The sequence below is a fragment of the Hydra vulgaris genome, chromosome 04 (genome assembly GCF_038396675.1).
Source record: "Hydra vulgaris chromosome 04, alternate assembly HydraT2T_AEP".
Taxonomy (NCBI): Eukaryota; Metazoa; Cnidaria; class Hydrozoa; order Anthoathecata; family Hydridae; genus Hydra; species Hydra vulgaris.
The window spans coordinates 20720001-20745615 of record NC_088923.1 but is presented as its reverse complement, the minus strand read 5'-3'; the positions used below and the strand labels follow the sequence as shown (position 1 = coordinate 20745615).

At 28.2% G+C, this 25615-nt stretch overlaps 1 protein-coding gene and 1 long non-coding RNA gene across 3 annotated transcripts in view; one reads left to right on the top strand and one right to left on the bottom strand.

The window, feature by feature from the left end:
• Nucleotides 1-4346: 4346 nt before the first annotated feature.
• LOC100214794 (echinoderm microtubule-associated protein-like 1) lies at nt 4347-18018 on the bottom strand. Of its 2 annotated transcripts, XM_065795740.1 has the most exons (11): nt 17817-18018; nt 17070-17686; nt 12720-13083; nt 12196-12347; nt 11892-12101; nt 11479-11734; nt 11238-11364; nt 8531-8840; nt 7251-8318; nt 5558-5872; nt 4347-5276 (listed from the first exon to the last, which is right to left on the bottom strand). In XM_065795740.1, the coding sequence occupies exons 2-11, from the start codon at nt 17412-17414 to the stop codon at nt 4758-4760; spliced, it is 3666 nt and encodes a 1221-aa protein (XP_065651812.1). In that variant the 5' UTR covers nt 17415-17686; nt 17817-18018; the 3' UTR covers nt 4347-4757. The 2 variants fall into 2 exon arrangements, with proteins under 2 accessions (XP_065651812.1, XP_065651813.1); XM_065795741.1 differs by lacking the exons at nt 17070-17686; nt 17817-18018 and adding an exon at nt 13201-13763.
• Nucleotides 16908-25615, top strand: part of LOC136079642 (uncharacterized) — a 12581-nt gene continuing 3873 nt past the window's right edge. The window contains exon 1 of the long non-coding RNA XR_010638102.1: nt 16908-16972. This is a non-coding gene — a long non-coding RNA (uncharacterized LOC136079642). The remainder of the gene's footprint in view (nt 16973-25615) is intronic.

The window sequence follows — 25615 nt, the reverse complement described above, 5'->3', positions numbered from 1 at the left end:
ATGAATAATTCTTAGCAACGGTTTGAAAGTCCATCATCTGCACATCTTTAATTTGAATCAACTTGATTGGATTCTTTTGAGGTATGTATATTAGAATTCTGACAAGATCAACTGGACTGTAAACTTCAGCTACTTTTTTGTCTATCTCCTGGATAATACTATGTCCTGGCTGACAAAATTTCTGAATGATTGTTTTAATTTGTGGATGATTTTGCATAAAATTTTTTAAAGCAATTGTCATAAAACTACTTCGATTCTGCGGTACACAAAAGTCGCTTCATAAATAAATTTCAGTTACCTAAGATTCATCTGCAGCTATTTAATAAATTGTAACAAGAAGAGCGCTAGCTATATTATTTCTTATTTGGCCACTAGTAAGTTCTGACCAGACTGCATTATGTCAAATGAAAAACAGTCAACTTTTGTGTGTAAAAAAAGTTGGAAACATTTGCTCATGGTAGACTGAAAACATTTTCCGTATCGAAGCAAATGACACACTTGCTTTTATAAAGCCTATCACAATTACGTTCTTCCTTAGTTTCACCTTTGTTTGTTGTTTGAATTTTATATCCTGTTTTTTTATTTGAATTTAGTAAAAGATTCATTTTTATACTTTCACATTTATCACATTTATCTTTTTTTAGTTTATGAACTTCAATGTTAAACTCTGTGTTAAATATTGATCTATATATATGTTTTTTTTGTTGCAGGAATAACATAGTCAGAAACACATTTTTTACAATATTTCTCATACAAAATGGTCATACTCACATTTTCTTGAATGCACTCATTGTTTTTACTTTTGCGACAAAAGTGACTAGCGATTCTCGGAATGCTTTGAATATGCTTACGTACAGAATCTTTAATGTAATTCGGGACAGTTCGACTAGATACTTTACTTCTTTTATACTGTTGAGGTGCTCCTGTTATTTTGTTTTTTGTTAAAGGGTAATTTCTAATTCTATTTTCATCAAAAAATTAACCCGAGAACAAAACTAAGTCTTTGAAAGTCGGAGATCAAGACCTAATTTTAGACCGGGATCAAGGCTTAATTTTATTTAAACATTAAAGAAAAATTCAAATTTTTTTTAAAATCCTCCGAACATAAAAAATTTCCGTTAGAACCTTATCAAATCAACACGACAAACTCTCATGGAGAGCGGGAAGTTGCAGCGATCTACGGTTTGTTATTAATAATTAACCCATTCATTGAGTAGATATTTTTCGTAAGAATTAAGAATCTAAAAGACAATAGAGGTTCAAGACCAAGACCAAGACCAAGACAAATACTCTAGATTTTCAAGACTAAGACTAAGACCAAGACTTTAGGCTTCAAGACCAATTCCAAGACCAAGACAGTTAAATATGAGTCTCAAAACCAAGACTTTGGTTTCGAGACCTACATCTCTGTATCTAGAGTACATAGATAAAATTCTTTGCAAACACGCATTTGTTCATCAGAAACAATAAAGTAATATGAATAACTGTTTTTTTTTTCAATTCTGAATTTTCAGCCGAACGAAACCGCTTTTTGTTCTCTACAATTGTAGTTTGAAAGTAGAAAAAACGCTTTTCTTGATCATTTAAAATATAGTTTTGTTTGTATAAAGTTCAGCAACGTTTGTGTAAAGATCAGCAACGCTAATTTTTATTTTACATTTAAAACGACATTGTGTGTGGTCTCTATTACAGTCTTTTATAAATTTCCAATGTAGTATTATACCATTTGAGGCTGTGTATTGCTAACCACTCTGTCTAAATTTTTTTCTTATTTCTTTTTTCCAGGAGGTAAGGTCTCATTTTCGTTTGCGTGGAAGATTTATTCCAGTTCTCCTATGTTTTCTGCTACTTTCTCTGGCATCTCTATTCGAATCAGCTTGATTAAGGAAACTATCATTTTTATGAATATGTTGTGATTGAATAACAGAGATAAATTCAGAGTAGTTGAATTGAAGATTATTTTGTAATTGAATGTAAACATCTTGTTCCATTAAATTTCTTAATTATTAGGTATTATATATATATATATATATATATATATATATATATATATATATATATATATATAATATATATATATATATATATATATATATGATAATAATAACAATTTTAACAATTATAATATATTAAATATATAGAACTAAGTAGTAAGCATTGATTAGTCTCAACAATTTGTGATTATATAATTTAGAGAACTCTATCTTTATATTCGTGCCTTTGAAAGACTTCATCAGTAGTTTCATGGTACGCCATTCTATTGATAAAAAATAGAGTTTTAGTGGTTGTAACAGCGTAAACGAAGTCTTGACTGATCTGATTGGTCAAAGAAGATACGGCCAGTTGATAATAGCAGTCATCACTTTTTCGGACATACGGCCTTCTGGTTCTTTTAATATGAACCTTAGTTTTATGATTTTTGTGACTAGAATCACTCAAAACACAGACTCATAGAGAACATTTTTTAGTAATAAACAGAAAAAAAAGTCAAACGGTCTCTTGGTTCTCGGCAGGCGAATTAATGGGGAAGAAATAGATAAATAAAATCTGAAGTTATAATTATCTTTGAAGGTTTTTTTTATTTTTATCTACAAAATTTTATTCTATTTTAAATTGATATAAATATTTAATTAATGAATTAATTTAATTACAAACGACTCACTCAGGTTGAGTGAGAAAAGGGTAATCAATCCATGGTATTAGTAGAAGGTGGATTCTCAACCATTAAAACACAAACTGATCTAATACCAGCTAAGCAAACTAGCTAAATAATCTTAACCCGCATCAATCAATGCTGGGTCAGCTGCAGCCCCCTCAACTGGTTGATCTACTTTCGGCAAGACCTTAACCGACACTTCACATAAAGAGCAGAGCGTTAAAACAGCAGCTAAAACCACTTTAAGATAAATAACCATAGCGATAGCGTAGGTGCAGGAGTATAAATTCATGGCATTAGTAGATGGAAGATTTAAAAACATTAAAATATACCATATCATACCATATCATGATTAAACCGCATTCAAATCACAATCCGAATACTTTAATCGCTATATTTAAAGGATTTCTTCACGGGGCTGACTCCATCTGCAGTAAACCTCATTTGCAAAACTAAATAAATTTTTTAACTGAAACTTTTATTGAAAGCGGATACCAATAAATGCAATTGAGGAGTATTGCACGCCAAATTCATCAAAAAAGACAAAATAAAAATACAATTCCATCAGAATGCAACAATTTTCCTGTCTTACAATGGGTACTAGGCCCTTCACCAAAACTTAAAAGCAGGATAAAGAGCAGTATTTAAATCAAAACCAAATTTGAAGATCTTTATTAACATCAAAAAAAAAATCAAAACTACTAGTATAAGTCAGCCTGGAACCTATATGATCAAATGAAACTGTTCCAAAGTTTACTTAGGTACATACAGGTAAACACGCGGATGAATCAACGTCAGAGGAGCCTTGACGAAAAGAAATCTTATCAATCTGCAATATATGTATCAACATGATCAACATTAGTATTTCATAAAACCTTTTGAAAAGAAGATTTGGGAAATAATAATAACATTAAATGTTAAAAATAAAAAGTTTGAAAAAAAATTAGAGAAACACTATAAATACAATAAAATATGTGCTTTTCGCGAAACGGCAGGATTGTTCTTGATGAAGCCCAATATATATATATATATATATATATATATATATATATATATATATATATATATATATATATATATATATATATATATATATATATATATATATATATATATATATATATATATATATATATATATATATATATATATATATATATATATATATATATATATATATATATATATATATATATATAATATAATATAAAAAGGAAAAGCTTGGGTACACCTTTAACAATGCCATTGCATTGATAAAACATTTGTAAATTTAAGTTGCAGAAACTTTAGAGTTCTATAAAATTACAGAGCTAGTTCAAATCAGCTGCGACGTCACAAATTTAAACTACCTCTGCCCCCTTATTACAAAGTGTCAGAAAATCTATGACGAACTACTCCTACTACAATTTATAAAATAAAATTTTTTTAACTAGTTTAAATAGTAAAAAATGATTTAAAATGTAAATATAAATTTATATAAACGAATCATAAAAACATTTATAAATAAAAAAAAAGAAATATAAAATGAAATGATATTAAATATAAAAAAAATAGTTCAAAAGTAAATAAAATAGTAAAACTAACAACAGCCAATACTAACAATCTATATATTGTGTATAGTAGTGGTCGAACTCGACGTCCAATCTAAACGTTGCGGGGATGAGGGGAACTAAAAGAGTTGAAAAGATTATTTAGACTTTATTATGTTATCTTTCCAAATACTTTATGCCTTTTATATTTTATTTATCTTATTTAACAATTTTTGTTATTTATATAACTATTCACTATTTATTAAAACAGATTATAGTATATACTGAAACAATAGTAAAGTAATACATATATAAATCTATAGAATATTAATACTTAATTTACAGTCTGCTGGAAGACTTGCTGACCAGACTTAAACTTAAATGCGCTAATTATAACGACTCGCAGACTCAATTTGCTTTAATTTTAAAAGAAATATTGTTAAAAAATAAATGTGCTCTAAAAAAAAAAATCAAAATAAGATTTTTATATAACCAGAATAATATTTATTTTTTGGTTATTAATTTAGTTTGACTTTTTATCAATGTTTAACTGCTCCAAGAAGATGTGCATACTAATCGTCCGCGAGTTTCATTACATATTCTACTGAGCTTTTGGAAGACATTTTGGAATTTTTTGGATCATCTTTTTGAGCTGTTGATTTAGTTGGATTTTCTTTACTTGAAACAACACTTGAAGGGATGTTTTTGTCATTACCAAGTGAATTCTGTTCATCCTTTTTGTCTTCGTAGTCTTTGCTATTTTTAAGTGGATTTCTTTTGTTGTGTCTATTTGGTCTTGTATCTCTTGGTTTTTCCTTGGGTTTTTGTGGAACTTTTGGGTTTTTTTCTTTCTTTTGGTCTAATAAATTAGGTTTTTGGTCTTGGAGATCATAGATTGGCTGTTTATTTTTATTAGGAACGATTTCACTTTTAATGCTATCGCTTTTCTCAACAACGTTTTTATCTGAAACAAGTTTCCATTGCGCGATGCAATAGTCTTGCTGACCCACCGAGACAATTCGAGAATCGTATGAAGTAAATAAAACTTGTTTTAATGCGCCACTGTGGATGTTTACTTCGTTGAAAAGTGGCTAAATAGATAAATTTAATCAAATTAGTCCATTTTGCTTGTGCTAACGTTTTAAAGTGATATATTGAGCCAATTTAACTTCACTTTTATATATTAAAAATAAAAGTTATTTTTTGTAAGCTTTTGTTTATCAAATTAAAAGTTTATCGTAAAAGAAAAAAAAAAGAAAAAACTTTTTTACGAATACCCAGAAATGGTTAAATTAAAATCATTCGGATATCATCTTGTAACTCACGCTTCAATTTTCAAGTGTTATTTATTCATTGTAATAACATAACTTACCATTAAAGAATCACATGGAAAATTAAACATTCGAATGTTTCCATCACTGGTTCCGGCCAAAAACATTTCGCCGCTTTTGGATTTACAACCAGAAGTGTAAGTTGTTTTAGGATCCAAACATCTCCATATTCCCATAGTTTCATAACTAATTACCCCACTTTGTGTCGCAAACTTTAAATCTCGTATTTTTACTCTTCTGCGTTCATAACTCCTTTGTTCGACGTTAAAGTAGTCAATAGCTGACGAAGTTGTAAAACGGAAAAATAATCCATTATCGGTCCAGTCTACCGATAAAATTGCCGAATCAAGATTTTTCTAGAAAATAACTATGTATAATTAGTTTATTTTGCTCAATTCAGTCAAAACTTCAGCACAGTTTTTAAATAGATTTTGTAACAATTTTTATAAAACTCTTAGTCTTTATTGTACCAAGAGTCTAATAATATTGAAATCTTAAGATTGCTACACATTTGAAAATTTTAGAGTTATCTAATGAATGAAAATTGTTTATTTTGCAAGAAAATAATGTATTCTGGTTCCCTGATTGAAGTCTCTTGTAGCAATATACAAGTTAGTTCAAATTCAATAAAGAGTCAAAACTGATTTAAGAACTAATTTGAAATTGAAAATGAATTTCTCTAAATGATTCAATGTTTTGTAAAATTGGATTAGATTAAAGTTTAAATTTTGTAAAATTGGATTAGATTAAAATCCTTTAGTTTATTTCTAAAGTAATTAGACCCGTTTTTTAAAAAAGAGCTACTTCATCAAGAATTTTGTTTTAAACGTGGCCCCTTAATTGGACGTTTTCTAGCATAGAAGCTTAGGCTAAATTAGATAGATGGTGGGATTAGATAGATAGTGCGGTTAGATAGATGGCGGATGGACGGTGGGATTAGATAGATGGCGGGGATGCAAATTTGTGCTAAGCTTGCACATAGATGACTTTAAAAGTATAAAATATCTTCATTTACTTCATCTTTTTCTTTACTCCTAATTTTTTTAAATAAATCTTTTTTTAATTTTCGATACTTATGTTATTGCAAACTTGTGTTTAATGTTTCCACTTCTATCATTGGGTACAGCTTATGCAAAAAATTAATACATATGTGATCAAAAAAGATGTAAAGACATTTCCCTAAAAATATTTTGTTTCCGTGAGCAAATTTTTTTCATTTAAACTGTCTTTATAAGTTTATATTTTTTTTTACAAAAAGAAAATACATGCATCAACTGTCAAAAGAAAAAATGCAGGGAAACTTAAATTCATTAAATAATGAGTTTGGGTTGTGTTAGGGTAAGGGATAAGGTTAAGGTTAGGTTTAAGGGTACACTTTTTCCTAATTAATTTTATACTTCATTAAATTTCTAACTTTGATTATAAATAAATAATAATGGTAAATGCGATACATAGATGAAAATAAGTATATATAACACGTATTCATATCAAAAAATTGAATTTAAACATGCATAAAAATAAGCTGAAATTTAATAAGCTGAAATAAAAATAAGCTGAATTTAAACATGCATAAAAATAAGCTGAAAAATAATTTTAAAACATGTAAAAAAAAAAAGAAGGTAAAGTTACTATTACAAAAGTTGCCATGGGAGCAAAAACCTTACCTTAAGTAACGATGTAATGTAAAAATATGAATTTGTGATGCTTTATTAATAAAAGGTTTTAAAAACTTACTTGGGTGCAGCTTAAGTAACGATACGTTTTTCCATCATCCAGACATTGGTATACAAAAATTTTTCCCATCTCATTTCCGACTGCTATGAACTTTCCATCGGGCGAAAACGATAAACAAGATATTGTTGATCGTTCGGTTTGAAATGATGCTAAATGAAGAGCATTTTGAGCGTCTAATATAATCCAACGACCTGATGTAGTTCCAATCGCCAGTACCTCAGCATAGGGATGAAAAGCAGCCGCGCAACAGCAAGCTGATATATTTGAATCCCATACCTCAGTATGATCATCTAATTTCCACAAGGATATGTTACCATCTGAACCTCCCATAAGAAAAGATTGTTCATTCGGATGTTTAGTGATAACGGTATTCATGTCACATGGACCTCTTAACAGACATTCAAATTCACTTTTTAAGTTACCAATAAGTAAGTTGTTTGTGCTTGTACCTAGTATTAAAGGAAGATTGCCAATGTCTGATCCTATAAAAGCGTATTTATCTGGTATGATTGCTACAATTCCACCATAACGAGCAGAAAGTTGGACTTCTCCCAATGTAGGAATGACGGAGTCGCAATCAACAAGAGTAAACATTCTGTCAGATCCACCACCTGTAATCACTAGCCCACCAGAAAGTACTTGCATTGCAATAATACTTCCAGTATGGCTAGTTTTAATGATAGTATTTGTCCTTCTTTCACCTTTAATCCATAGGTGCAAAAACCCATTTGAATCGGCCGTAATTAATTCATTTTTTTGGTTAAAACCTATGCATGTGACATAATCAGGAATTTGATAGCCTACAAAATGACCTGTTTCGTATTGAGGACGATCACTCAAAATACTCCAAAAGAAAACGTGATTTTTACCGCATGAAATCAGAGTGTTACTATCCGAGGGATCGAACATCAATGCTAATTCAATTTCGTTGTAAGGATCACTCGATACTATATTTAGTTCTTCTAAATCCCCAATTTCATCAGAATCAGGAACTGGCTCTTGTACAACATGAAGATTCCACTCTTGACCTGACGTAGTGATAGTAGCAAGATAGGTTCCATGATCACCCTATACAAGATAAATAAACTTTTAATTAAAAGTTAAATATGCAAATTTTGTTTAGATTTGAGATTAGATTATACGATTCTATCTGAATACATTATTTGTTCTTAAAATATAAGAGCTTCTCTTTATAACATTAGAAGTAATAATTGTTATAGAAAAAACAACTTTTTTTTAGCGTGTACATTTAAAAAACGTTTAACAAACAAAAAACGTACTTGGGAGAAGGCTAAACATTCCACAGACAATAACATATCGTCAAATTTAATGATATTTCGTGTAAATAATAATTTGGAATCCCAAATGCGAATATGACCAGCAACTCCGCCGTATATTTGACCAGTGGCAAATATCCATGCATTTGGATGTTGTGCTATACACCGTATCTCCTCAGTATGCTCTGCGTAAAATCGCTGCTTTTTAAGTGTCATGTTATACATGACCACAATTTTTGCAACAAAATAAACCACTTCTTCTGAAGGTAAAATAAATATGTTGTTACGGCAATTTCGACCGTTATAGCCGTATCTGGTTATGTTTTAGTTATGGAAATAGTTATGCAATATTTATTACGGTTACGTAATATTGTTGATTAATCTATAAAATAACTTCTTTACTTTCTCGTTTATTTTAACTATTTATTTATATAATTAAATGTTATGTTATACTATATTAGTTATGCTGTTCCATTTAACTTTCTTAATTATTCCACCTATTTAATTAAAATTATCATCTTGAAAAATTCTAAGAATGGCGACTAAAATTGCTGCTGAAAATATCAAAGGTCTTTCTGATGGTCTTTATAAGCGGTTTTTTTAAATCATTTTTTTAAACCGTTTGTTATAACAACTGGGACTATGGTGGGACTATTAAAAAATGCACCTTGTAAAGTACATTTTTTAATAGTCCCACATTTCTATGTAGTGTTTAAAAAAGATGTGATGTTCTAAGGCAATGATGAAACGTAAATATTTGAACATCGTTATTTTCAGAATTTCTAATAGCATAAATGATTTTGCTTGTTCTACATTGAAAAACGAAAAAAAAACACTTGATTTTAAAGGTAGTCGAGTTTATGGTTGAGAACAATTTTGTAAATTTTCCATACTTAACCATCTATACTTCCATACTTAACCATCTATACTTCCATACTTAACCATCTAAATTTTTATACTTAACCATCTATACTTGAGTGTTTCAAAAAATTATTTTGATATTTAAGTTTTATCATTGTCTGAGAAAATTTCATCAACGAGCCAATATGTACTATTTTGTAAAAAAATATATACTTTTTTCCTTTCATACTTTCATACTTTCATATCTTGTTTATTCTCTAAACCAATTCAAAATAAAACTTAAGCAATTACTTTTGTTAACTGAAAATGAATTAAATTTTTTCTAATAAAACTTCTTTATATTAGAAATCAATAATTATTAGTTAATTAATTAATTACTTTAGATTACTAATGCATAATTAATCAATAATTGTACATATATTTTTATCATTTTAAATGATAATCTTAAATGAAATTTATTTTTTATTTAAATTATTTTATTTAAATGATAATTTTAAATGAAGTTTATTTTTTATTTTTGCGTTATTTATTAATCTTTTACTATTATTTTATACTGTTTATTTGCTTTTACTTAATTAGCAATGAAAAGTATTATAAATATAATTAAATAAGTTAAACTATAAAATGCTCTACCAATAAAATGTTTTTATATAAAATCATATCTTCTTATTTTTCAAACCAATTCTTAAATGTTATTTTTGTCATTTAATATTTTAATAAATTTTGTTTCTTTTATTTTACAAAGCAGTTGTTATATCTTATTTTTTGAAAAACTATAAATTTTAAACGATATGCGATATATTTAAATTTTCTCTTATAATATATATCAGAGATATATACATTGAAGCTATACTTTATTGTCAAACTATATTTTGTCTAGTAATGACGCATTTTTTGGGACTTAATGATAAGACTAAATTTGTCTTCTTCTAGCCCCGGTCATGTAATTATTTTTTTATAAGTTACGACTGTAAATTTTTTTTTATCGGCAAAAAAAAAGTGTAAATAAATTTTACTGCATTATCTATATTGTTATTCGTCGGAATTTTTTTACAAAAAAATGGGTCTCCGCCACAATATTTTCCGAAAGTCAGAGATTTGAAAAATTTCTAGAGACTCTTAATCCATGGATTAGGTAGAATTGGTGTAACATTGTGTAAGAATAAAGATTTATAACAAAAAAGAACGTTTAAGAGTATATAGAAGTAAATAGTTAACGATAAGGAATATTTATAACAATAATATAGCAATCAAGAACTATGAAGAATGTATATAACAATTAAGAACAATAAAGAATATATACAGTGATAAGGAACAATAAAGAAAATATGTAAAAATTAAGAACTATTGAGACTTTTTATAGCAATGGGTAAACTACCAAATCATTAATGATGTGGTAGTTTACCCATTTTTTCATTACCCATTAATGATGTGGTAGTTTACCCATATTTTCATAATGCGCATTATGAATATTAAACAATCTGTGTAACTATGCAACAACCAATGTAACTATGTAACAACCAATCGTTACTTTTTATATTAATTACGTTATGTTAATTATGTTATGTTATGACTTTATTTATGTTAAAACTTTAACAAATTGCGTTAATTAATTAAGCTTCAAGGAGAGATTGTTAACTGAAATGAAAATCTATTCATTAATAGCATTACTGTTAAAAAGTAATATATTTATATAGACTAATATTACTTAGTGTCATGGCGATTTAAATTTACAAGCTCAAGAACCAAGTAATATTTGTATAATATTATATAGAAAATAAAATAGAAATAATACATAAAACGAATTTTTTCTTTTAGTTAAATAAGGTATTTAAAGTTGAAAAGATACATCCATTCAAGCTCCATGTGATCTAATAGGGAGTTAACAGGTTTTGAGTTGTACAAATTGTAAGATGGAGGATCAAACGAAATAGTTTTTTCTCCAATTTGCATGCTAACTTTTTTATAAAGCCGACCTTAAAAAAATAAAAAGGACACGCTCAAAAAAAAAACATTTGCTTAATCTATTTCTTCCAATTACAATAATTCTGAATTATACTCAACACTTTGCATTTAAAAAAAAAACTTACTGTCGCCGTAAAAATCGTCTCTATCTGTTTGAGATTTAATTTTACTTGTCTCATTTTTCTTTTGATTTTCAGATAACAAAAAGTCGATTGATGTGCGTCTTTGCTTTGAAGGATCGTATGACCCTCTCATTGGATCTTTAAATGTTTCGTTTCTTTGTGAATTAATAAAAGGTTCTTCATTCGCTGTACTTTTAAATGAAATCACGGCAATGTAGTCTTCCTCTTGTCCGTAGAAAAATTCACTAATACTTGTAACCTAAAACAATATTTTATATTATAAAGTTCAAACCAGTTATGTAACAATCATACTAGTCTTATTTATTGAACTGGCTATTTAACTATTCTAGTCTAAAACATAAAAACTTTTTAAACGAAGATGATTTTTCTAAATATTTGTTTCAAATATAAGCTACCATTCTTCCTCGACGTGTACATATCTTTTCCACTCTTCCACCTGGAATATTTAGTATTACTGAACACTCTTGAAGTAAACTTTCTATTGATTGGTGATGCAGCTCATCAATAATAAGAGAAATGTTTCGCGACGGAGAAGTATTTGATTCAATATTAATTCTTCTTGTTCTTCTTCCTCTTGAGTAGTATTGAGAATCTTTCAATGGACCCTAAAAGAAAAAAAAGATATGAAAACATTTTTTTAATTAGAATATATGCCTAAATACCCAAACTTTAATACTAAAAATAATAACTTTTTCTAACCATTTTTGCTTCTGATTCAAAATCAGAATCAATAAGATCAGGTGTATGTTGCATTCGGAATCTGTCGTATCTTGATAAATCGTATATGTAAGCAGGTCCAAAAAAGTACACCCCAAAATCTTCAAATTCGCTAATATTTTTAACAATATCACCTAGTAGTTAATAAACAATGTGTAATGCTCTACGTTACCAGCTTTTTAAGTTTGTAAAAATACTTAAACTAATATATAAAAACTATGCATCAGTCAAATATAGTGTTTTGAAACCCCCCAAAATTACGCATAATCCTTAAATCCAAGTACTTAATCTGCCCATTCAGTATTTGGTCCTATAAAGAAGTCTTATGAACATTCAAAAGACGTCTTTTATGGAACAAATGCCGGTTTTGTGGATACTTAACATTTTAAAAATTAATTGTCGTATTCATTTTTAGTAACCTTGTCAACAAATATAGATTAGGTAATTTTTTAAATAATTTTTTCTCTCTCTGTCAAATAAGGAAAATGAACTAGCAAGTTATTTACCTCTGGGAGTATGCACAAACCTTTCCCGCGCTCTAAGCCCAACAAGTTTTGAAACTTCATCTAAAAAATCGTTCATATCTCGAAAACGTAATTCGCTGATAACAATCCTTAAAACGGGTTCTTGGCTTTCGAAACTTTGATAAAATGTGCAAACTTTATCGTTGCTATTTTCTTTACTCATACGCCCGTTTTTCATGTAGGACGATGGATTTTCAGGGTTTAATTCATATATCAGCCGACGGTTTTTTGCGTATTCGGTCCATGGTATGTCACTTACTGTAGATCTTATTGCATTTCCATAAATACGTCGTGAATAAACATCGTTATAAACATTTGGATTTATTGTCCGCTGAGATAGTACACCCTAAAAAAGTATTCACATTCATTAATATATAAATAAGTATCCATATAGGTAAGTTACATATAAACAAGATTTGTCCATTTATATTGAACAATGTTGCAAAGTTTCGTTTCGACTTACATCAGTGAGGTAGCCTGATGCTGTTTTTGTTTTATAGACATGATTAGCATGATTTTTGTTTGAGAGGCCAGCAAGGTCCATACTTTTAATTAGGCTATTTTTTTCTGGTATTTTGTTGTTAAAGAACATTTTACGATCAGTTAATATTTGGTTTCTTGGCGAGTACTCGTTGTTATACAAACCTTTTGTAATTTTTATTAGTGGAGGCAACTCATACTGGAAATTATTTCCACGATAAATATTTCCGTGATAATTATTTTCACGATATTTTAATAGATCTATTCTACGCTTATTATCGTTTGTCTTCATAACCATAGCGTCGACTATAATTTAGTTTTTATAAGGCTATGTTTAGCATTTAGCAATTAAGTTTAGCATCGACTTTAAACATGTATTTTTAAGCCAGTCAAGAGTAAATTAATCATTTTAAACGTTATAAAATTCAGTGAATTGCAAAAAAAAAAAATTTTTTTCATATTTTATTATTCATTCAAAAAAATATTGTTACTAAGCGTGATTTTCAAACGGGGGTAAACTTTATAAGACTTCATTGCTTCATATTTGAATATGGGATTTAATTACTCCCGTTCTGTAAAGTTTCAGAATGTTTAATAATTAATTTATTTTCTGTTGAAAAATGCATATACTGCCAAATTAGGATAAATTCGTATATTCATAAATCTAAAAATTTATGTTAATTCATAAATATTATGTTGCTCATGTCAATAAACGGTTGTGAATGTTTATTAACTCCTCGTAAATATTAATTAAATAATTACAAAAAGTTAATTTATATAATTTGAAAATGAATAATAAATAATGAAATAAGTAATTAATTATTTTATCAACTATTTTACTCAATCTATTTTCATTTTAAATTACTCAATCTGTAAATTGAAATCAAATTTAACTTCAAACGCAACAAAAGTTTGAGAAAAGTTAGAGAAAAAAAGAAAAAAAGAGAAATTTCAACTATAAACGCAAAATAATTTTATTCGAACTTGTTAAACTATTGTTTAATTCAAGTAAGTTTTTTTTGAAGCCTGAAAATTTGAAAACTGATTATAATTTAGGCACCAAATTACTTTTCATTTAATTTAGGTTTAAGAGGTTGTTTTTTTTAAAACAAACCTTAATGATTTGTCACTGGTTTTATTCATTTATTAAAATGTTAACTCAGTTGAGACATAAACCATTAAGGTTGGTTTTCGCATAACTAGAAATGAATAATAAAGATAAACTGATTTTAAAAAAAACAAATATACAAAATGTCCACGTCTTTTGCTACCATAAGACATATCTATAGCTACTACAATAGCTAGATCCTAAATATTTTTTATTATTACCAAGTATTTCAAAAAGGGTCTTGAAGGAAACCAAGTAATTATTTGCAAAATAAAAACTATATATATATATATATATATATATATATATATATATATATATATATATATATATATATATATATATATATATATATATATATATATATATATATATATATATATATATTCTAATAAATGAGACAATGTTTTGACTATATCATAGCCATAATCAGTTAAAATATATTAAAATGCTTAAATGAAATTATTAAAATTAAGTTGAATTAATAGAGACCTTTTAATAAAAAAATACAAAAAAAATGCAATTAAAAATTGTAACAAATGTTTTAAAAAAAGAATAAAGAACTGGTAATGTTAAAAGGAACGAGATTGAAGCTGTCATTTTTACATGGTTCATTTGTTTATTAATAGTGGGTTTTTCCCACTCTATGTACACGCTTTCTTTGAGTTTTATTATAAATTTGCAGGAGGCCGAATTCAAAATTGAAAAATTAGCATGATTAAAGCTATTAAAACAGCTTTCATTTGAGTGAATATGTTTATAAATGTGTGAGTTTTTATCCCTTTCTTGGTGCTCGGTTATTCGTTTCTTTAAATGGCGAGTAGTTTCGCCAATATAACAGGAAATACAGCATGCGCATTCAAATTTATAGACAACGAATGAATTAAAGTCTGTAGGAAAGAGATCTTTTGCGGAAAAAATTTTGAAACTTTAAATGGAGTAAAAACCAATCATACGGTGACCGATTTATAATATCTTTTAATGATTGCGTTTAGACTATGTTTGATTAAATCAGATATTTTTCCAATATAAGGAAGTTTAAATACGTTGTATAAAATATGTACAAGTTGCGTTTGAGAACTTTAAAAAGATCGTTAATATCATGACTAAGACCTACACTAGTGCCATTTAAAGACACGAATAATCGAGCACCAAAAAAGAAATAAAAACTTTTATAAAGAAAAATCTGTTAGCTAAAAATACGTTCATTTTTTGTTTAAAAAGCAATGCATAAAAACATTTAGCCTTGACTTTATTTAAAGATGCCATTTTTGTGTAATATGAGCATGCTCAAATTACCCAGTGTTTTTCATTGAAATTACCTAGTTTAAAGTCCTATAATCGCAGTGGTTTTAATTGATTTTTGAATAAAAACAGTGAAAAATTTTAATATTTTTACAATACTAAATATTTTTCTGTAATTTAAATTCAAAAAATTTGTATTTTTATTATTCAAAGGTGTGAGTTAATAAAATTGAAAAAATAACGAGCTAAGGGTGGAATGCAAGAAGCGAACTTGAGTCAAGTTCGACTTGAACTTTACTTTGTGACCAATAGCGGCAGAGTATTTTTTGAGGGGAAAACTTATACTCTGCTGCTATTGGTTACAATGTAAAGTTCAAGTCGAACTTGACTCAAGTTCGCTTCTTGCATTCCACCCTAATTTTTTTTGTTGTTGTTGCAGAAAACAAAGTAATATTGTCTTAATTAAAATTTGATCTTCTGATAATAAGTTTTGTTAATAACAAATCATTATATTCCAAAAGTTAGTTCTAATTGTCATGTTGGTATTTTTTTACTTAATTAATATTGTTTTTTTGAGCTAATTCAAAGTGCTCATATTATCAAGTGGTCTGAGTAATATGAGCAATTTTGCTACTTTTTTAAAACTTCTGTGTTTTTAAGAAAAACTTTCAGTTGCCCAAATATCTAAGTTGATCATGAGTAGTGATCACTAAATATTGTTTATTCGCAAAAATGTTGATTCCAGCATAAATATTTTTGAAAATATTCCAATTTTCGCTTAAGGAGCTGTAAATTTTCTACTGTACAGGTTATAAATTAAGTAATGGAAACTTGAAATGCAACTTTAGTTGAGAGGAGCTAAACAATTTCAACAAATTCATTTCCAAGTTTGTTCTCTTAGAATATTTTTGATTCATCTTGCTTTAATTTATTTTTTGACTGAAAGAGGTTTATTAACCCGAAAAATCTTTAAAATCTTAATAGATTGAAAATGTACCAGGAAAGGCTAAAAAGTTTGTCAGTTCTGAATAATTTTTATTTTGTTATTATGCGCAAAAAAAAAGAAAAAAAGAAATTAATTCATTTAAGATTATGATGTTCATGTGCAAATTTAAGTTGACTATCAATAGTTTTTTGTTTATAAAAAATTAGTTATTAGAGAGTATTATTATAAGAAGAAATAGAAAACTTCAAATAATTAAAAATGAAAATATATAACATAAATTAAATATTTTATAGAATAATACACTATAAAAATAAATTTGAAAAATTAAATTTTAACGCATTTTTTAAAGTAAAGCAACTTTTTAAATACTTTTTTAAAGTACTTTTTTAAAGTAAAGCAAACATGACAGTTATTATTTTTTACAAGTACTTTGTTAAAGTAAAGCAAACATTATAGGTATTATTTTTTTATTAAAGTATTATTAAGGTTATATCACATATATTTAAGGTTAAGATAAAAAAAAATAAGCGAAATAAAAAAAAAGTAAAGAAACCTTAGTAACGTTTTCTTTTCTAGGGTCATCTTCTTTCTTTTTTCTATCTTCATTTGCGTTATCTAAACCCTGTCCTGAAAGGTTTACAATACTTGGCCTATGAGCATAAATTATATTTTCTCGATTCGATTTAGAAGAAAACTCTCTTTTAATATTTTGGTAAGGAATGCTCATGTAAGCGTTATTTAACGTAATTCTTTGTAAAGATTTGCTACTTCGTAGAGTTAATTGTTGGTTAGGTCTTGTTGGTGGAACATTTGTTGTGTTTTCTGACTTATTGGCGTCGTCCTTATTCGTTTCTCCATATACTAACGGTTTTCTTCGAAGACTGTTTTGCGATAACATGGCTGATTTTTTCCTAATTGCTTTTTATCTACGAAGTTTTTTTTTACTAAACTTCTTTGTGAGCAAAATGTTGAACTGAAGTTGAAAAAATTAGCACGAACTATTAATTATTAAACTAGTTATTCACGATATGTTTATTGCTAACGGTAAAATCAATATCTGAATGTTTATATATCTGAGATACTACGGTAACAACTTCATCATAAGAGTTTACTCTGTTGGGTCTTTTAAAAATTGATGCAACGCCAGAAAAAAAAAGGGCGACGAAATGGCTAGATAGAACAGAAAATCAAATAGATCTTACAGTTTAATTTATTGATTTGAATAAAGAGTTCACCATATTTCTTTCATGTTTATTTGAAATACAATTTAAGATTATTAGCCAAAAAAAAAAACACTCACTGAAACAAGAGATTGTTCTTCAAAAAACATTTTATATTTAGTTATAGACAATTTAAATTTAAATTCGAAATCGTTCGGTTTCTAACAGTCGTTTAAAACAATCGGTCATTTCTTTTTGGATAAGTTACTGATTTGTTTGTATTCATTATTAGATAATAGTTTGTTTTTGCGATTCATTTATCTTTAGGTTGACTACTTAATTGATCACGTTGCTAAACACGTTGTTGCTACGCACATTGTTGCTGTTAAAACTTTAATCAATAACATTAAATAATAAATAGGTTTAATTTTCAATATTAATTAGATCAAATTATCATTTATTAAGCAAAGTATCATCTAGACACCATCCCACAAAAAAACTTTGGATTACTGCTAACACTTGTTAACTCTTATATGAGCCATTTCTTGAATAAATTATTTGGAGCAAAGTTGATAAATAAAACTTATAACTTCGATCCTGCAAACCTCGGATAACACATAGAAAAAGTTTTCTTAAGCATCTCTTTTTGCATTATTTAAAAAACTCGGTCTACCGATTCAAAAAATCTTTCGATTCAAAAGTAAACTTTAAACGGGTCTCGAAATAAAAAGAATATTGCGTTTTTATTTTTTCATTATTATATCTTTACAATATAACTTTCTTTAAAACTTTAATAAATATTTTTTTATACCATCAAAATTGAATTTAGAAAAATTATTATTAAAATTTATACGATATATTTTAGTTTGTCTAAAAAACTGAATCTTAAAATTGTTTTAATTAACTCAAAACAAAAATAAAACAAAATTAAAATGTTATAATAAAAAGTCCATATTTTAAGAATATGGTTATTTTAATACGTAAATTGTAATATGTAAAATTGAATATGTAAATTTTATGAATATGTAAAATTAAATAATTTAATAAGAAAGTTTATATTGAAAAATTAGTTTGATTGACTAAGCAGGTAATTGTTTTTTTTTCAAATTTAGTTTACAACTGAAAAAATATTTAATATATTTTTGATGAAGTAATACAACCTTTATTATCGCTTACTTTTATATAATAATCTTTTACAAAATTATATTAACTTAAATATAGTTTTCTTAAGATCTCTATCGCGGAGCACATTCTTACATCTTTCCCTTCTTCTTTAAATGAAATGTTTTACTATTTAAATTCAGGAATGTTTTAATATTTATGTTTAAAGCATTCCGAGTTATTTGCGAGTTATCAACGGGAGATTTGGCACTAATCATTGTACCGTTCTTTGTCGTAATTGTGTAGGGTTTAAACTCAAACGGTGCCGTAGTTTTGTTATATCTTTTTTGTTTTATCAATACCGTATCTCCAATATTTAAACTTGGATTTTTTGCGTGGTATTTTGAATCGTGGTATTTCTTTCTGTATAACTTAGCATTTTCTTATCTCTTCTTGGCTTGATCATTAATTGTGAAACCTGTAAGGCGATTGAACATGAGTGTAGATGGTGGTATCCGAGTTGTGCAATGGGGAGTGGTACGGTAGGAGAACAGAAAGTTGTACAACTGCTTTTTCCAGTCTCTTCGTTCAATGTGTGTTGCTCGTATTGTTTTCATCAGTAGTTTCATGAATGATTCGGCATGTGAGTTAGCTTGCGGCCAAAGCGGCGTGATTCGTTTATGCTTAATATTCAGTTTGTTAAAAAACATCTTTATTTTGAATGAAGTAAAAGGTGGTCCATTATCGCTGATAATTTTTTTGGTATTCCATATACTGCGATCATTTTCTGTAGAAAATCAATAAGAAGGTCAGCGGATGTATTATTTATAATATCGACAATCGAAAATTTTGATGTTTGGTTGATGAGAACTACCAAACAAAATCCGTAAGATAAAGGACCAAGGTAATCTATGTTAAGTGTATACCAAACTTCGGCTGTTGGATTTTCTTTACCAAGTGCTTGACAAATTGCACATTGTTTTATATATAATTTTACTTTAGTGTCTAGGCCAGGAAAGTAAACTTTCTGTCTAAGTAGTGCTTTGATTTTCTCGAGTCCCATGTGAATATTATGCGCCAGTTGTATAACCGTAATCTCTAGTGATCGTGGCATTATAATTCGATTTGCTTTTAGGATAATGTCTGATGTTTGATTTACTGTAAGTTCTTGGCTAATCTTACGGTAAGCAAGTAACTCTTTTTGAAACTTTCTTATTTCTGGAGGACAATTCGGATGTGTCAGCTTATACCAGGTATTAGTGGCGACTAACTCTATAAGTGTTCGTAGAATAGGATCGGCTAGTGAAAGGGCTTTAGGACATGCGTATTCAGCAGTGACATATTTTTCTAGCTTTTCGTTGTCGCAACCGGGTGTCAGCTTTTCGTTGTCACAAGGGTCTACCGGGTGTCAACTTGGCTAATCAGATATATTATGTTTTCCTTGGACGTAGTGAAAATCAAAAGAACATCCCTGTAATCGTAAAGTCATACGCTCAATGCAAAGTGGTACTGTAGCATTTGGATTGTTCAAAACCTTCACAATAGCTTTGTGATCTCTGTATATTTTAAAAGGGTTTCCAAACAGGTGTGTCCTGCTGTGTTAGCAGGCGCACACTACAACTAAACATTCTCTTTCCAGCGTAGAGTAGCGTTGTTGTACAGGTGACTGCGCTTTTGAATTATATGATATGAGTTTAAAGTCTTGTTTATTTGGCGTGTTTTGTACAATGATTGCCGATATGTCTACAAGACTTGCATTGGTGAAGACTGTAGTTTCTTTGTTGGGATCGAAGTACCCAACGCATGAATCTGATGTCATAACGTTTTTCAGTTTATCGAACGCACGCTGGCACTCAAAGTTTATAAATCTTTATAAAGAAGGTTTCGTAAAGGACAAGTATTTGTGCTGTAGTGTAGAATGAAACGCTTAAAATAGTTCATAACCCCGAGAAAGCTTGGGAGAGCTTTAGTGTTTTTTGGTTATATTTATTGTTATATTTTGAAAATATTAATCCAAAAAATTTGACTTTTTCTTTTCCGAATAAACATTTTTTAAAGTTTAGAGTTAAACCTCTCTGTTTGAATTTTTCTAATACTTTGTGTAATATTGAATCGTGTTGTTTTGCATTTAAAGCGATTAATAAAACATCGTCAGCAATATTAAGAGTTTCTTCTATATCTTTCAAAACTTCTCGCAAAGCGTTTTGTAGTTCCTCCTGCGCAGAACTTATTCCAAAATTAAGTCTTGTGAAACGTTTAATTTGAGTTTCGGATTGAAAAGTAGTAATTGATCTCGATTCCGGCGCAAGTTCAAGCTCGTAAAATGCCTTCATTAAATCTAGTTTTGAGAAAACGGCTTAGTCTTTAAGTTTTATAATAACATCGTCTAGGGTTGGAGTCGGGAAACGCGTTCTTTCAATAGCTTTGTTAGCGGCTCGCATGTTTCCGCAAATCCTTAGGTTACCGTCATTTTTTGGAACAATTACCATAGGACTTATCCAGGGTGTCGCTTCGCCCGTTACAGTTTCAATTATTCCTTCTGCTTCAAGCTTTGTAAGTTCGTCTTTAACTTTTTCTCTAAGTGCAAAAGGAGTTCTCCTTTCTCTTTGTGCAACTGGTGGTATACTTTCATTTATTTTCAACTTAACTTGGTAGTTAGAAAGTTTTTCTACTTTCCCGCCAAAAACAGAACTTTTGTATGATTTTGTAAGTGATTGTAATCGTTTTGGAACGTTTAGAAGGCGAGTATTGTTTAATTTGCTAATGTTCTGCATGAAATGGTAATTTTGTTGTTTACTGTCGATATAATTATTTTGTATTGTCTTTTGTTTGTTTAAAAGTTTCTCATTAACGTCAGTATGTAGTAGAGCTTTATTCAATTGTATTAAACCGAGTAATTTGGCGTCGTTTCCAGATAATAGATTTTTGTGGTGTGTTTTAATCACGTGGAATGTAGACTGAAGGAATTTTGTTTGACTTTCTATCACGACATTAATTTGCTCTTCAATTTTAAGTTTTGGATTGTTTTCCCCGTAAGTAATAATCTGTGTTTTAAATTTATATAGGCGAAGCGGTCTTTTGATAAAACTATTTATCTTTTCAAATCTTTTAACGTTTTGAATATTGATAGAAGCTCCAGTATCTATTAAATCGGTTATTGGTATATTTTCTATATTAATTGTCACCTTGAAGTTTTCGACTGCGTCAGTATTTATCTTGATAGCATTTACAGAGTACAAGTCTCCTTGATTTAACTTTGCACGAGGATTTTCGGATTCAATGATATCTTTGTAAATTGTATTTATTGGTTTCGTATAGATTTGTTAATTTCTTTGGTATTTCTCTCGATGTGTTGTTGTATTCTGTTCTTTTTGTTTCTTACTTTTACAGACTGTTGCAAAATGTCCAATTTTCTTGCAGGAGTAGCAAGTTTTCCATAAAGCTAAACATGCATTAGTGTGCGGCAATTCAGTTCCGCATCGATAACAACTTTTTTTCAGCGACTTATTTATAATCTCATGTGGTTTTTTACTAATTAGTGGTAAGTTTGTTTTCTTGACTGTATTTGCTTCGCTTTGTTTATTCGTTTCTTTCTCCAGTTCTTTTATTTGATTGTCCATCAGTTCGAGTTTTTTTGCAGAAGTTAACAAATCTTGTAAAGTTTTGTTAGGATTTCGAAAACTGTATTTACGAAGTTTTGAAATGTTTGTACTAAGCTCAATTTATTGTTTAATTTCTTTATCTTTATCGGCAAACTCGCATTTAAGAGCTTGTTCATGTAATCGAACGAAAAACTGCTGAGTGGTTTCATCTGCACGTTGAGCCATTTTACGGAAGATAAAAAAAAGGTCATTTTTGAAGTGTTCATTAAAAGCTTCGAGTGCGTTTTTTTATATGATCAGCGTATCTTGCGGTATAATTTTCTCATAAATTTCGTAAGTATTATCTCCAATTAAAGTAAGAAGTAACGAAAGTTTTTGCTTATTATCTGTAATTATGATTCAATCGCAAAGTAGCTCGAATCATTTAATGTAGCGTTTCCAGCTAGAAAATAACTTACTCGCATCTTCCGTACATGAAGATGGTGGAAAGTTTGGTAGATTAAGGTTGCCATGGTAAATATAATAATTATTTAAATCCTCTTTTTTTTTTATTATCTTCGTCGCCGATTCGACGAAGTAAAACAACCTTTATTATCGCTTACGAAGTCAAGACAATGAATTCAAATGATTGAATCCAGTTTTTGAGTGCCAAAACTGAATTCAGTTAATGACCTTCTGAATCAAGTTCTTGAAGAAGTTTCAAGGACTTCAGTATTTCTTTTGGCCGTTTCGACAATGGCCAGACAGCCATTTAAAAACTTACTTTTTAAATGGCTGTCTGTTTTTCTGTGTGCAAAAAAATTACTAAATTTTTTTGCACACAGAAACTAATGCGATGTTGTTTGATTGTAACGGTAATAAGTATTATCATTGTTATTGGATTGAAATGAGTAAGCAAAGATAAAATCAATAATTTTTAGATGTTTCTTTTTAAAATCGTTGTCCTCATTTCAATTTATTTTTGGGCATTTATGAGCAGACTTAATCTTTATAAAAAGAAGCTGGAAGTAAAAAAAAGAAAGGATTTAAAGATAAATTTGTCAGTCGCATAGAGATCTTGCAAGAAAAGTTAAATGCAGCCATACTTTTGTAAAGTATTTAGATCTCAAGAATATAGAACATATATAAAAAAAAGAAAACTCTGAAGCAATCCTTTGATAGAGAAATCAAAGGAATTTCTCGACTTAAATTGAAATTAAAATTTTTCATTAATCTGCTATCCCATAAAAAGTGATTCCCACCCCATCTCACTACGCCACTGGATTTAAGTTTTTCTTACGCTTTAATAAATTTCCAGTAGTTTGACATAGGTAGAAACAACTAAAAATGAATTAAAAACCGTCATTTTCATACTTGTAATTTGATTAATTACAATCTATTTAAAATTTTTTATCCAACTTGTAGCAGCAACTTTAAAATAAAAATTTGCTTTAATGTAAAAAAAGGTTGTAGGTGAATTTTTTAACAAGGAAAGTAGGTAAATATTTTTAAATATATTCAGAGCGAAGCTGAACCCCGACTAACTTCAACAAACTATACTAATTAAAACCAAATAGTTAATAATAAAGCTCAAGATTATTATTAAGTGCATTTTTTTAAAAATTTCTTAAAATCAGTTTGTTTCAAAATGGGGCAAATTTGAGAAATTTCTTTGGTTTCTTATAAATTGATACAAGCTCTAATGAATAGCTCTATCAAAGTCGAAATTTTAAAGCTCTAGCTTTATAACTATTTTATGGAAATAATATTAGGGACCCATTTAATGTTCCAAGGTCTGTTTGCTACAGACCATAAAAGATTTTGAGTACTACTTTTTAATCTAAACATTTTTAAATCCAGTGTTATTTTACTATTTAGGACACATTAATATGGTGCCTGCAAATATTTGTCAAAAATTTTGTTTTAAGAACCAGCTAATAAAGATACTCAATAAAGAACAAGATAGACAAAAACAAAAAGCAAAACCGCAAAATTCTATTTAAATTTCTATACTAAATTTGTTTAACAAAAGCCAACTTTTAGGTATACAAGTAAAATCATGATATAAAATAGATAATGATAGCTCAAGTCATAATTATTTTGATAATGAATATTTTGGCGTGGTTTTTTTCTTGGCAGAACATAGTTAGTCAGTAGTATCAACTTTTCAAACTTTCTGCATTCTTCCATCATAGTTTCCGTAAAGTCGATCACCAGCAATATTTAAACGAAAAAAATTCAAATACCAAGATTCTTAAAGAAAACACATTTTACTCTTTTTGATTTAAAAAAGTTTGCACCCTTACTTCTGAAGCTAAATTTAGAAGCAATTTTGACTGTGAATAAATTGAATACGTTCTTCTCTGAGTTTATGCCCTAAAAAGGGTTTTAATGACTTATAGTTTTAAGATTCATAAAATCGTATTCATTTAAGATAAAAATAATAATGATAATGATGATCATCATCATCATGATTGTCATCACCATTATCATCATAAAAAGATACATAAACTCTGAATTGCTTAGGTGTTTGTATGTCTCCGGACATATTAGTCAAATACTTAAACACAATTATGGAGCTCTTGCTAAATGGATTACAACTTTTTTCAGAAGACATTCCCTTCGAAACTTTGTGAGTATCAACACCAAAGATCAGCTTATCTTATTTGATCAGCTGATTTACACTATGATGGAGTTGATGATATTTGCTCGCTAATTTTTTAAAATAATTTCTAAGAATATTTATTTTGAAAATCAGCTCTTTTGTCTTGCCTTTTACATTTTTTTTACTTTTTCTCAAAATTATTACTTTAGTTCTAAACACAAATCACATGAAATGTGGACAAAAGAATTTAAATAAGATATAAAATCTTACTAAAAGAAGTACAACCATTAAAAAATTCCATATAGTGGATCTCTATTTTTCATAACACAAAAGAATATTCTTCATAATTTACTAATTCCTTATATTTTCTGTTTTGTAATGCAAGTATCATATTGAGATATGTTATCAAAAACTCGAAAAAATTTTTACTGTATAAAGCATAAGAAGTTTGTATAATATACTGCAATAAAATTTCAAAACTATTATTATCTTTCAGATCCTATTTTTTATTAAAACGAATTTATTTGTTTCAGGACTGAATTATTATCAGTTTATTTAGTTTTGAAAAAAAAAATTTGAAGTTACAATATTATTGGAATACAAAACTGAATCTAAAATAAACCTTTTCAATTTTTTCCATTTCATGTTTTAG